The sequence below is a fragment of the Dama dama genome, chromosome 14, assembly GCF_033118175.1.
Source record: "Dama dama isolate Ldn47 chromosome 14, ASM3311817v1, whole genome shotgun sequence".
Classification (NCBI taxonomy): Eukaryota; Metazoa; Chordata; class Mammalia; order Artiodactyla; family Cervidae; genus Dama; species Dama dama.
Genome location: NC_083694.1, coordinates 62,564,217 through 62,577,509, shown reverse-complemented (window position 1 = coordinate 62,577,509; position 13,293 = coordinate 62,564,217). Strand labels below are relative to the sequence as shown.

Below are 13,293 nucleotides of genomic sequence, written 5' to 3'. Positions count from 1 at the left end.
TTCCTTTGTTTCAAAAAAAGATTTTGAAGAGTCTCTCACTGGGTGAGACTTATATATAGGGTAAATCAGCTGGGTGAAAAAGAAGAAAAACAAGGAAATATCACTGTATCAATCTCATATACTTAGTAAGGCCAAGCCACAAATTTGGGCCTGTTAGCAGGAGACCCACCAAATAAATCATCTGCAGGTTAAATAACTGTGAAGTACCAGTTTTCTTCATAACAGACCAGAAGTTTCTCAAGAGTCTTAAAGACAAATAATAATGATAACTGAACAGTAAGTAGAGTATATACAGAGAGGGATGTGCTCAAGTGCATGTCATGGCTGCTTTTACTAGCACAATAGCTAACAAAATGTTTAGGCTTCTCTGTTAGAAGCTCAGTTCTCTACTGGGGGTTTGGATAAGGGTGAGAAGCAAAGTTCAGTTATTAAGCTGGGTATGTCTAGGGTTGATATCTTGTAGGAATACAAGAATCTAAAAAAGGCATATGTTTGAATAGATGGCAAAAGATTTGCTCAGAGAGAATAATAGGACTAATATAATTTTAGCTTGGAAAAAGATGCACACAGAATACCAAATTTTAATGAATCAGAAATTTAAGAGATGAACTGAAACATTCTGCAAAAGGTTTGGAAAAAGACACTGATAAACGGAATCTAATAATAACATGAAAATGTGCTTACTATCATTGATCATTAGGAAAATGTAAAAAGCAAAATGGAAAAGTTTTGGAAAGTTTGACAGTTTCTTATAAAATTAAATATTCTATGAGACAGTAGCCTTATTCCTAAGTATTTATCCAAGTGAAATGAAAACATGTTCTTAGAGAAACCTGTATATGAATATAATAGTTTTATTCATGATCACCAAAATCTGGAAACTCAAATATCCTACCAGTTGGTGAATGGATAGAAGGGTACATCCATACAATGAAATACTAAGAAATAAAAACAAGATAAAACACGAACGGATCCTCAGAAGCCTCATGCTAAGTGAAAAGCCTCCATTTACAGAGTATTCCGGAAAAGAACTACATGGACAGGAGACATCAGTAGCTTCATGAGGTGGGGATGGGAGTTGGCTACAGAAAGACACCAGGGAATTTTAAGGAGCGGTTGAAACTCGTAACAGGTGAACACTGCTGACTGTGTGATGGTGTCTGACAAAACTAAAAATTGTACACTTGGAAAGGTGCTATCTTTCTAGCTTAACCAAACCTTTAAAGGAAAAGGCTTTTTTTTACAAAGGCTAGGACATGTCAGTATTTTACCTGACTAGAAATCTCATCAGGGAACCATTCATTCTCTCTGGCCATGCAAGGGTTATGTACCAAATTAATGTAGTTTTGCCTACAACCATTAGTCTGTGATCGAGTTGCACAGGCTAGGAGACTCAATTTGGATCGTAGTTACCACCTTGGTGGTACCTGAGATCTGAGTGTCTTACCACCTTCCTTTCTTGGTTCACAGCTATAGATACTGCTCACGCTCATGCAGCTGCTTGTTTTCCCTGGAGTGGAGTTTTTTGTTTTTTTGGCAAAATAGCCTAAAACTGGATGGAGAATGGGTTGTCCAGTCTGATCCAATCTGAATCAGAAAAGGAGTACGGGTGTCAGCATCCCTCAGTGGAAGATGCATTTCATTATTCAATAGTGAGATATATTCCCTCTTAGAAGAAAAAGGTAAATTCATTCTAATTCATGGGATGAGTCAGTAGGAGCTAAAAGGCTCCAAAAGGTAGGTGAACTTGAGATGTCACATCAGGAATATGAACTGTTAAGAACTAGGCTCTTAAGGGAGACCAAGACACTAAATAATAGTGGGTCAACCTTGGAAGGGTGAAAGGACTTCTATTTTTAAGATGATGGCCAAAAGATCAAGGAAATAAAGTTTCAGGTTGGTCTTGTGTCCCCTGTCTTTCATATGACAGGCAAAGACAATGCTAGAAAGGTGAAATGAACTCATCTGAGAAGTTCCACCCTGTGCAGTTCCAATTGCCCACTGCAGGTCCTAACAAGAGGACCCAGTAGGACACAATGTTCTTGAGCCACAGCTTTTCTTTGGCTCAGAATGCTGGAAGAGCTATGGCAGCTGCAAACAAGAGGATTCAAACCAGGTCCTTCCTAGAAGGAAATAGACGATCTTGTGGAAATAAGCTAGGAAACGCTGGTGTAAAATGGTTCCAACTCTACTGGAATAATCCTTGGGTGCTGCGTCTCAGAAAGTTATCACAGCTCCTCACTAAGGCAAGGTATATTACACAGAGAGCTCTTCCCCATCATGGGACTTTCCTCATCAGTCCCCTCTGGTTCACAGCATGCATATAAAGCTTCTGCCCAAACAAAATACAATAGCTATCCATACTGAATGGAGATTTTAAAACCTGAAGTTTTTCTAAAGATCTGATAATCTCCCATCAAAACAAATTTATGTTCTGTGCAAGGGAGTGCTTAAATGATCCTTACGTCCACTAAGTTACTCCAATCCAGAGAGGAGATCCAGAAAAAAAGTAGGGGACAGGAGGAAAGGAAGCCCTCAACTCCTGCAATGGACTATCAGGGGAAAAAAGCAGAAAGTTTAAAATCAGGAAAAGGCAACAAAAAAGAAAAAAGATCTGACATTTCAAAGAAACAAACACTAAAAAAATTTTAAAGAATGTTGCCAAAGATGAAAATAAGACTAGAAAGAAGAAAACACTTTTACATATTATAATAAATATTTAAATAAAAGGTTGAAAAATGACAATGCAGAAAGTGAAAGACACAAAGACTAGGATAAAATTAAAATCCACATATATAGGGTGAAATAAGTCACGACCAGAGTGAAAAGAAATTTCCTAAAAAGTATAACATATTAAAAAGATAAAAGGGAGAAAGGAGGTAATGAAGCAGAGCAGGGAGTTCCACGGAGTCCACGGTTAGGTCTCTGCTTTCACTGTCATGACCCTGGGTTTAATCCTTGTTGGGGAACTAAGATCCTGCAAACTTCCGAGGCACCACCAAAAAAAAAAACCCAAAAACAAACAACCCCAAACAGCAAAATGCAATAATAACTAGAAGTAGTTAAGGAAGAAAAATCTGATGAGAGCTCTTTTGTTAAGGGGAGGGGATGCTTTCTTGGCTTTTGGGGAAAGAATAGCAGAGGCAGACAGCAGAGAGGCCTTGGAAGCTTCTCCTACAAGGGCTCATTTCCCTGAGGGCACTTTGAGCCCCTGGGAGGAGGTGTGGCTTTCTATGCAAACAAAGCTCATCAGATCCTTCTTCCCGATAGTGAGCACTCCGCATAATTCTCTTATCAGAGGGTCACTTTTCTAGTCATACCTCTATATAGTTCAGAAACAAAATTTGGAAGTAAGATGAAAAGCAAAATCACTAAAAATAATTTATTGCTTAAAAAAATAAATTAACATTTGTAATAGAATACTAAATCATATTTACTCAAATGTATTAACAACAGCATAATATACTTTAGTAAACAAGGATTTCCAGTTTATGGTATAATGAAATAAGTCAATTAAACACTTGGTTTAGCTAGGGGCAAACATCAGCCACTACCACCTGATCCCATAAATCCATGCTGCTTCACATTTCAGAGGAAACTGGGGAGAGGGGTCTCCCCACTCTTCCCATTAGAAACTCACTGAAGAGAAGAGGCTACTGCAGAGTTGAGCTGAAGTAAAAACTCTACTTCCCTTACCTTGGGGGAAGTGAAAGGGATGTGATTACTTCACCAGGTCTACATGGAAGACAGTCTGATCAGAAAACAGCCCAGGGTAAGATTTCTCTTGTGGAATATGATGAGCATGGTCAGGTCCTAATTCTTTCTTGAGGTTTGAAAGTCTCTGGTCACGAACCCATATTTGGGATTGAGGGAGATGCTAATGCTGTGTCCCTGGCCTTCCTCAGATGTCACAGTGGCTCTTGCCCTAAGATGTCCAAAAAGATGGCTCTCCTTTCCTTAGTCATGTTGGCTCAGTATTAAGAGTAGAGGTAGGCAGGTAAGGTCAACTTCTGAAGTGTTGAGTACACGATTTATTCCACAATGGATGCAATAGAAGCTCAATGAGATTGTCAGTATTAGGCAATCATCTTTTTATACCTATGAGATTTCTTGCAAGTCTCTAGGGTTTGGCACAAAAGGTTGAAAAGTACTCTGTTGTTCCTGAAGACAAATACAGTTCCTTCTAAGTTACAGACTGGCACTCAGGTCCTATCGTTGACCATGTCTTCACACCATCCCCTGTTTCTGGCCTCCATATAGACAGAGGCATTGCACTGCTGCATGGTATATTCCATCTCAATCAGTTGGCGGCATCCAATGCTTAACTTCTCCCTAGGGGAGAAAGAAACGTTATGTGACTACAAGACAGTCAGCCAGATAAATGAAAAAATCTCACTACAAAAAGAGAACACTGGGATTTAGAATATATTATTTGATATTTGAGAGTAACAATGCCTAGAGAAATGGTTTCTTCAGTTCAGTTGCTCAGTCGTGTCCGACACTTTGCGACCGCATGGACTGCAGCACACCAGGCCTCCCTGTCCATCACCAACTCCTGAAGTCCACCCAAATTGATGTCCATTGAGTTGGTGATGCTATTCAACCATCTCATCCTCTGTGGTCCCCTTCTCCTCCCACCTTCAATCTTTCCCACCATCAGGGTCCTTTCAAATGAGTCAGTTCTTCGCATCAGGTAGCCAAAGTATTGGAGTTTCAGCTTCAGCATCAGTCCTTCCAATGAACCAAGCAACATGGGAGGATAAACAACTTAGTAATGCAATTCTTAGACAGTCATCATGGAGACGATCTTGGGGATATTACTGAATTCATGAATAAAAGTTTCCAAGGAAGACCTGCTGCCAATAAGAACACTGTGGAGTAGATCACATATTTTTGTTTTATTTGGTTTGGGAGTTAAAGGTCCCAAGACTAGTGGATTCTAAGAGGACACAACTCCAGACAGGAAAAGACGCTGGACAGGAAGTTGACAGCTTTGACTCTTAAAAGAGAACTGATAACTTAGCCATTAACAAATGAATACTAGTTAACTACTCTAAACCACAAGTGAGGAAGGAGGTAGTAAATACCTGATATTTGCCCCAACTACTCACAACTGTATCTAAGATTAAGCTTAGCTGAATCTCAAAAGCTGACAGGAGGCCTATTAACTGTGGGATCACTAAGTCATCAGTTAGAGTACCAACCCATTATACATGGTGTCTAGAGTTCAAATCCCCTGGAAACCCATTTAAATCTGAGAAGCCATCTGCATAAATTCATGAAGGATACCCAGTATCCAGCACTGCATCAGAAAACAGCAGTTATTTTATTATGAAAGTTACACGGTTATTGGGAAGCCCCCAGTGGCTCAGTGGGTAAACAATCTGCCTGAATGCATAAGACTGAGGAGATGCAGGTTCGATCCCTGGGTTGGGAAGATCCCCTGGAGGAGGAAATGGCAATCCACTCCAGCATTCTTGCCTGAAAAATCCCATGGACAGAGGAGTCTGTCCAAATGGCCACAAAGAGTCAGACACAACTGAGCAACTAAGCAGCATGTACACTGCTATTACTTCTTTGGTTTCTGAGATTGCTCTGAGCCACCTCCAGGGTATTGGGAAGGACTCCTAGCTACCTTTGCACACTACCCTTCCTCCCCCACCCATGGATCCCCACCCATGCAGGGCACAAAGGGAAAAGAAGTGAATCAGAACTGAAGGAATAGGATGAGAGCTAACAGTGGCAGCAAAGTAAATACACTATATTTTTGGAGAGGCCTCACTTCCTGAAAACATGCGGTGAGGCTTTTGACTCTGTTACTCTAGACCTATTTCCTGTATTTGGAGTGCTTAAAGTCAGTGTTATGTTCTTGCCAGTTCTTTACAACTACTCAGAAAATGATTTTCAGAAGACTCTAAGAAATCCAAAATAGGAGATATGTAAAATGTTTTCCTATAAACTTAAAAATGAAATAAACAAAAAGGGTAGGTAGGTCCCTATTTCTGTTCTTGGTTACTTATTCTACATGTGGAAAAAAACTCTTTTAGTAACTAAACTTTTAATGTATTTCGGTGTCTTTTCTTTTTTCTTCTTTCTCTTTTTCCTCCTCTCAAGAGGTATGCCCTCTTTTCATCCTAGTGGCATTTAGTTTCTTTATTTGTGTGAGTCAGCATTCTGACAATGGATTATCACCTACAGATTTTGCTTCCTGCATCAAGTTGTCATTGCTGCTGAGGAAAGTATCAGATGTTTTTCTAGTATCGACCAAACACACTATCATGTGTGTTTGGCCAATACCAGACTATGATGATAGGAATTTTTGAGTTCCTTTCCCCAATGGATTAGAAGCAGAATAGCAGAATATTAGATACTGCTTACCTTAACACCTTTGCCTACTGTTCTGTAGCATCTCCAATGACTTATCTCACCTTAGCTTTTACCTCTCGCAGATTAGACATTTACAACTGAGAGAAAGCCTATTACCTATTCTGATATTTCTTAATTGCTAGAAAGTTCTTTCTTTACATTGGGCTTTAAAAAAAATCTACAAGCTGTTTGCCTAAATTAAAACAAAACAAGAAGTTGTTATCCCTGTTTCCTCCAATAGTACAGATACTTTATGTCCCTTACAGGTGGTCCTATTTCTTTGCCAAACTAAACAATCCCAACTCCTAATCCCTTCTGGAACAAAGCTAAAGACTGGAGACTGCTTCTAGTTCTGCAATTCTGTATTGTTCATGAAATTTCTATAGAACTGCCACTGATTTTCTAAATCATCCTATTATGAGTCTGAAACTAACTTTGACCAAATCTCAGATGGGTCAAAATAAGCAGAAATTTGATCAAATCAATAAAAAAATAACTGCAGCAGTTATCTGATTCATTTCCATAGCTAATTTTGTCAAAGTGGCATGGCAGTAGTGAATTGAAGTGCCCTACTCCAGTATTTTTTCCAAAATCCTTTCTAAGTAGAAGAAAAAGAGTGCAATGGCCATGTGCTTTACAGCTGTCTTAATGTTTCTGAGCACTTGCAATGTGCATCTCAAGTAAGGGGAAAATGGAATACAATGTAGTACATGTAACAACAGAATATGAACAGTTTTTGATTCAGAAGGTCTGGGCTAGTCTTAGAGTTCGCATTTCTTGCAAGTTCCCAGATGGTGCTAACACTCAGCTCCAGGAACCACACTTCAGAGAACCAGAGCTCTAGGATGATACCACCACAGAGCTGATCCCTGGAGTTCAGAAAGCAGTAATTCCGGAAAGCTCTTGCCATAAGGAAAACAAATTTGTTCCTGATACTCATGCCTTAGGCAGCATATTATTTGGATATACCAGGTACTTGAAGGAGCTGATGTCACAAACCAATGTGCATTTCACACAGGAAAAATGACCTTAGAGACTTGTCTTGTGAACATGCCAGAACATTCTGTCAAGAATTTATAGGTCAAGCAAAGTGAATTAAACACTATTCCTAACTCATTTTTCATATATGTATCAATAAAGGATATCACACAAGATATTTATTTAGTAATTTATTTGATAATCTTAATAATTTACCATCCTGGATTTTCTGAGCAAACTCCTCATCTACTCAGGGTAAGCAGTGCTCAGACCCCACTGGCAAGAGCAAAAGCTAGGCCAAAGAATCTACAAACTACAGAAGAGAGAAAACACTAACTGATGTACACACAGAAACACCAAGGTTCTGCTGTGTCATGGAATTCAAATTCTGGTCCAAGCCACTTTCAATGTGAAACTTTAATTACCTGCCTTATCAGAACCTATAAAATAGTTTTCTTCTTGAGCTACTTAATTTCTTCCCTATTGCAATACATTTGCTGTTAGACACATCAACAGCCTATTCCTTCACAAATAACACGTCACAAATCAAAAACAAAGATTAGCAAAGTCAGACAATCTAAGTAATTGTTTTTCTTAATATAGTGAAGTTAAATTAAATCATTCTTCCGTTTTCACTTCTGAATCACAGGGAAGCTTGCTACCTCTTATCTATTGCATTTGGCTCTGTGTCTAGTATGAACTACTGAAACAAAAAGAACCTCTGTCTTCCGGCAACTTACTTGAAAACTGTGAGCTGTGGAGTATACCAGAGGTTCATATGGGAGGTACCATTCACTAAAAATATAGCAAATAATTTCAAAAAAACAACAGAGTAACAAATCTAAAAGCTATTAACTTTAAAAGTCCATTGAACAGCAACTGCCATTTTCCAATGCATTCAAGATATTAGACATATTGGATTTCTCTTTAAAATCATCCTTTCAGATATAAGAGGGAGCTTATTAATTAATATCATAGCTCAAATTCTTGGTATCGTAAGTGCAAATAAAACAAAGAAAAAAATAGGTACTACTAGTTTAACTTTGAACATTTAAGTTTGACACTTGTATCCTTCACCTCTCCAAAACAAAATATACCAAAAAAAAAACTTCACAAACATTTAAATAGTAAGCTGAAGTCAAAATAATTTTAGACATTTTAATGGAACCACCCTGCAAGTGACTCTGCCCTCCAAGTTATATATGGAGCTTTATACACCTTCAAAAATATCGCCAAGACTGGAAGACATTATATTTTTGATTCAAATCTCAAGTATACAAACCTTTAAATGCATATTATCTGTAATGATCTATAACTAAGAGTTGTCGATTGTTGTTTAGCCGCTGAGTCACGTCTGACTCTTTTGTGACCCCATGGACTGTAGCCCACCAGGCTCCTCTGTCCATGGAATTCTCCAGGCAGTAGTCTGCCATTTCCTTCTCCAGGGGATTTTCCCGACTTGGGGATCAAACCCATGTCTCCTACAATGGCTGATGGATTCTTTACCACTGAGCCACCACGGAAGCCCATAAATAAGAACAAAACTGATTAATTGGTAGTCTGAAGATTAGGGTAAAAAATCATTTTCATTCTCAGCTATAACAGACGATGCATGCCTAACTGGCTTCAGATTTTCTTAGAAAACTTATTTTAATCTAGTGAATGAGTGAATTTTCATAGTTATGCTGCCATACATTTTTGTATGACTATCAGTTCTAGGGTCTTGATATCATCAAACATATTTATCAATCTAGAGTTTTACCAGTAGAACCACCTTGATAGTTAACTTTGTCATTGTGTCCACTCATACAATTCTGTAGCTACACAAATATATCTGTAAATTATAAATGGCAAATAAACTGGTAAGTGATACCATAGCATATTACACAGCAGTGAGAATACAGTCAGTTCTGCTACAGCTCTTGTTTTGAACACAGTTTATTGTAACAGCATTGATACATTAAAGAACAATTTGAGCACAACAAAAATTTCCTATTTTCTTACATACGATTTCATTAGTGGAAAATGCCAGATGAACAGAGAAAACTGTACACAGCTTAGTTAAATGAATAAATATTACAAATTTCTCAATTCTAATTTCTATAGATAGATAAAACCCACACAAGCAAAAGCTCTTAGGGCTGAGTCTTCAATATTTTTGAAAAATATAAAAAAGCCTTGACGTCCCTAAACTTGAGAATTTACTTTAAAAATTAAATTTGCTATGTGCATACATATATACATAGTTTTTTTATATGTATGAACTATTTCACATATATTATAAAGGCTAAAAAAAAAATCATAGTATAGTGAAGACATAAAAAGGACCATTCACCACCACCAAGCAGTGCTATACTAATGTACCTACATACACATATATATGACTATACATACATATATGACTTACCGATACTCAGCCTGTGAAACACAGTCATAAAGTTCCTGGGCAGTAAATTTGACATTTTTATTTACCTGAAAAGAATCAAGATATAGCTATTAAAAATACATACTAAGTCAAATGAAAGGTGAGAGCACAATTAGAATGGTCCATATTCTGAAGGAGAATGTCAAGTTTTTAGCTTTTGCATAAAAAGGACTAAATAATGACAATTAGAAGTTCAGTGAACATAACACTTAACACTGAACTATGTGTAAAAATATTAGTCCTATTGTTACAACTTAATTAACAGAACCAGAAGAAGTGAGATGATCCTGGGATTTGTGGGACTCCCAACAAAGCAGATGATCACTTTAGAAATCAAACAGACAGGAAAAAAATGTGTATAATACATGCAACATCAAATTCTACTATTACTGGCTCTTATCAGCAGATTTTATGCATCAATTAGCCTAGTCCTAATATACTTATTCAATATTTATTTTCTGGGAAAAGTAAATAAATTGTTAACATTTAATACCTATACCTAAAGGACTAAAGTAGATTTGGGTCATACAGGTAGACTGTTGTAAGCAGAATCAGCCACATCTTGTTTATTTCATTAACATTAGAAATAATTCAAGCTGAAAGAAAAAGTTAAGTAGTCAACTCTAACAACATTTGAATACTATGGTTGACCCTTCTGAAAGTTATTACTGAATAACTTTAAACAATAAGATAATAAACTGTGTGGAAAACTCTGTATGTTTTGGGAAATGGATGATTTATAGACACTTTCTAAAGAAATGTGTTTTTCCGACTATCAATGTCTACATATTTAAACAAATGTTTAAGTTTATAAATATCTATTATAATTCACAATTTATAATACTATAAAAATAAAAGTCCTTCATCATACAAAAACTTTTTGTGGCACATGTGGAGAACACAGTGAAGGTATCCTGTACTTCTTGAAACTTACCACTGATTTAGGCAATATTTTACTTATGCTGCAAGGAAGAATCTGGAAATTTGTAGAAGGAATTTCTTTTAATCAGATTACTCAAGTGGGGCTTCCCAGTGGTAAAGAACCCGCCTGCCAATGCAGGAGACCTAAGAGACCTCCCTGGGTCAGGAAGATCCCCTGGAGAAGGAAATGGCTACGCACTCCAGTGTTCTTGCCTGGAAAATCCCATGGACAGAGGAGCCTGGTGGGGGGCTACAGTTCATAGGGTCGCAGAGTCAGGCACACGACTGAAGCGACTTGGCCCTTAGCCCCGGATTACTCAAGAAATAACATACTGTTTAACTTTTTAGAAATTCTGAATTAGTGAAGGGAAACTAAATGAAACTATCATCTATTCACTTTACTTTTAAAAATACTTATGCTATTATTAGCATATACATTTTTGATGAGGAAAAAATGTTCCTATATTGACTTAATTAACACTACTTTAAAGATTTATATCATGAAAGTCTCCTGGAGAGTTTAGGGCATTGCTTATTTGCAAGTTCCATGAGCTTCTTTCAGTATTTTCATAACAAATTCAACATATCTGTATAGAAAATGTTCCATTCACTAAACATACGGTTGTTTTTTTTTAAACATACAATTTTTAAATATAAATTTGAAATATATATAATCCTCAATTTTGCTGAAAATTAGGATTATATTTATATACAGTTCAATGTTATTTAATTATACATAATATTTACTATTATATTTAATGATTTAAGAAAGTGGTGTATGATTTATCATGATTAACTTTTAGGTACTTTATAATTTTTACTAAAATAATGATCTAAAAATGTTTTAAGATATACACTTAGAGTTAACCTATCAACCAGTCTGATTCCTATTTTTCTACATGTTCTGCCCTGATGATTTCCAGGGCCTTTGATATTTTCACTATTGCCCCAACATGCTGGGACCTACAAATGTATCCAGACTTAGGCCAGCAAATGTCAACAGCCAACACTGCAGATCTTTGATCATAAGATAAAAGGAATAGTCTATTCTCTATCAACTGTTGAGAAAAATCAGCTAAAGAACTGATTTTGAATTTGACATAATATAAATACAAAGAAGTTCTTGAAGCCATTAGCAGATTTTAGGGAAAAACAAAAAACTAATTTATCTGTAGTTTTGAAAACAATCACCCACATCTATTCAAACCCTTATCCCAGAACATGGCTGGGGTGATGTGACTCCAGGTTATAGTAGATGACTTCTAAAGTAGGCAGTGAACCTACTAATAAAGGAAAACTAAAACACAGATTCATGACATACATCACAGGTTCTAGCCTGAAATATATCATTTCACTATCTTCATTAGTTTTGATACAAGATATTTTAAATTAGTCATATTAGGATGTTTCAAATTACACTATTAAGTATCATTTCTGTGCTTAAGTGCACAATTTTAATTCCCAGAAAACAAATAACTAAAAGATACCCCTTGTCAGTAAACATCAAGAATTATGATTGTAAAATGGAGTTGGTATCATTAATTCTTAGTTGTAACTTATTAACAGTGAGTGCCAAATATGAGAAATGGTCATATTATCCTTAATTCTTAAAAAATCAAGATCAGGAAGCAAAGGTAAGTATAATAACAGCCAAACATCTTAAAAAACTTAGATTGTCCCTACCACTGTTTATGAGAAAAATACATCCAATGTAATAATTGCTTTTGGGGATGAAGTTCTGCTAATAGAAATAACTTTAAAAATCTGGGACTCAGATCCACATATTCTTATAAATAACAAATTGGGTATTTTCTCCCAATGCTCTCAGCAATATAAAGTACTAAACCCCCAAAAGACCTATATATCAGATTTTTCCAGGATATAGGATTTTAAAATTGTCCCATTGTTTCTCCAAATAAATTTCTATTGGATTGAAATTCAGAAAGTATGATGAAATAATTATTTCACCAAATCATCTCAAAAGAGGAAATTATCTTAATAATCACATAAACATGATTATACAGCATTAAGAACTTTGGTGTGGGAGAAGACTCTTGAGATTCCCTTGGACTGCAAGAAGATCCAACCAGTCAATCCTAAAGGAAACCAGTCCTGAATATTCATTGAAAGGACTGATGCTGGAAACTCAAACTCCAAAACTTTGGCCACCTGATGTGAAGAACTGACTCCTTGGAAAAGATCCTGATGCTAGAAAAGGTTGAAGGCAGGAGGAGAAGGGGACGACAGAGGATGGGATGGTTGGATGGCATCACCAACTTGACGGACATGAGTTTGAGTTAAGCTCTGGTAGTTGATGACGGATAGCAAGGCCTAGCCTGCTGCAGTCCATGGGGCCGCAGAGATGGACACAACTGAGGGACTGAACTGAACTGGACATATTAAGGGTAACTTTTAAAAGGTACATATAAACACCATTCGTTCCTTAAATAAGAAAAGTAACACTTACTGAACACTTACTTTGTGCCTCTTACTGTTTGGAGCACTTTACACATATTAAGTTATTTAGTCTTATTTAAAGAATAGCTGTAATTTACCTACTTATGTTACTCCCATTTTACAGATGAGGCAACTGAGACAAGGAG

General features: G+C 36.7%; 1 protein-coding gene across 5 annotated transcripts in view; it reads right to left on the bottom strand.

Moving 5' to 3' along the window:
• Nucleotides 1–3,363: 3,363 nt before the first annotated feature.
• SWT1 (SWT1 RNA endoribonuclease homolog) overlaps nucleotides 3,364–13,293 on the bottom strand; it is a 99,222-nt gene continuing 89,292 nt past the window's right edge. For all 5 annotated transcript variants that reach the window (XM_061160929.1, XM_061160928.1, XM_061160926.1 and 2 more), the window contains 2 exons: nucleotides 9,752–9,816; nucleotides 3,364–4,332 (listed from right to left, as the gene is read on the bottom strand). In XM_061160929.1, the coding sequence (XP_061016912.1) occupies nucleotides 4,203–4,332; nucleotides 9,752–9,816 (195 nt within the window). In that variant the 3' untranslated portion in view covers nucleotides 3,364–4,202. The remainder of the gene's footprint in view (nucleotides 4,333–9,751; nucleotides 9,817–13,293) is intronic.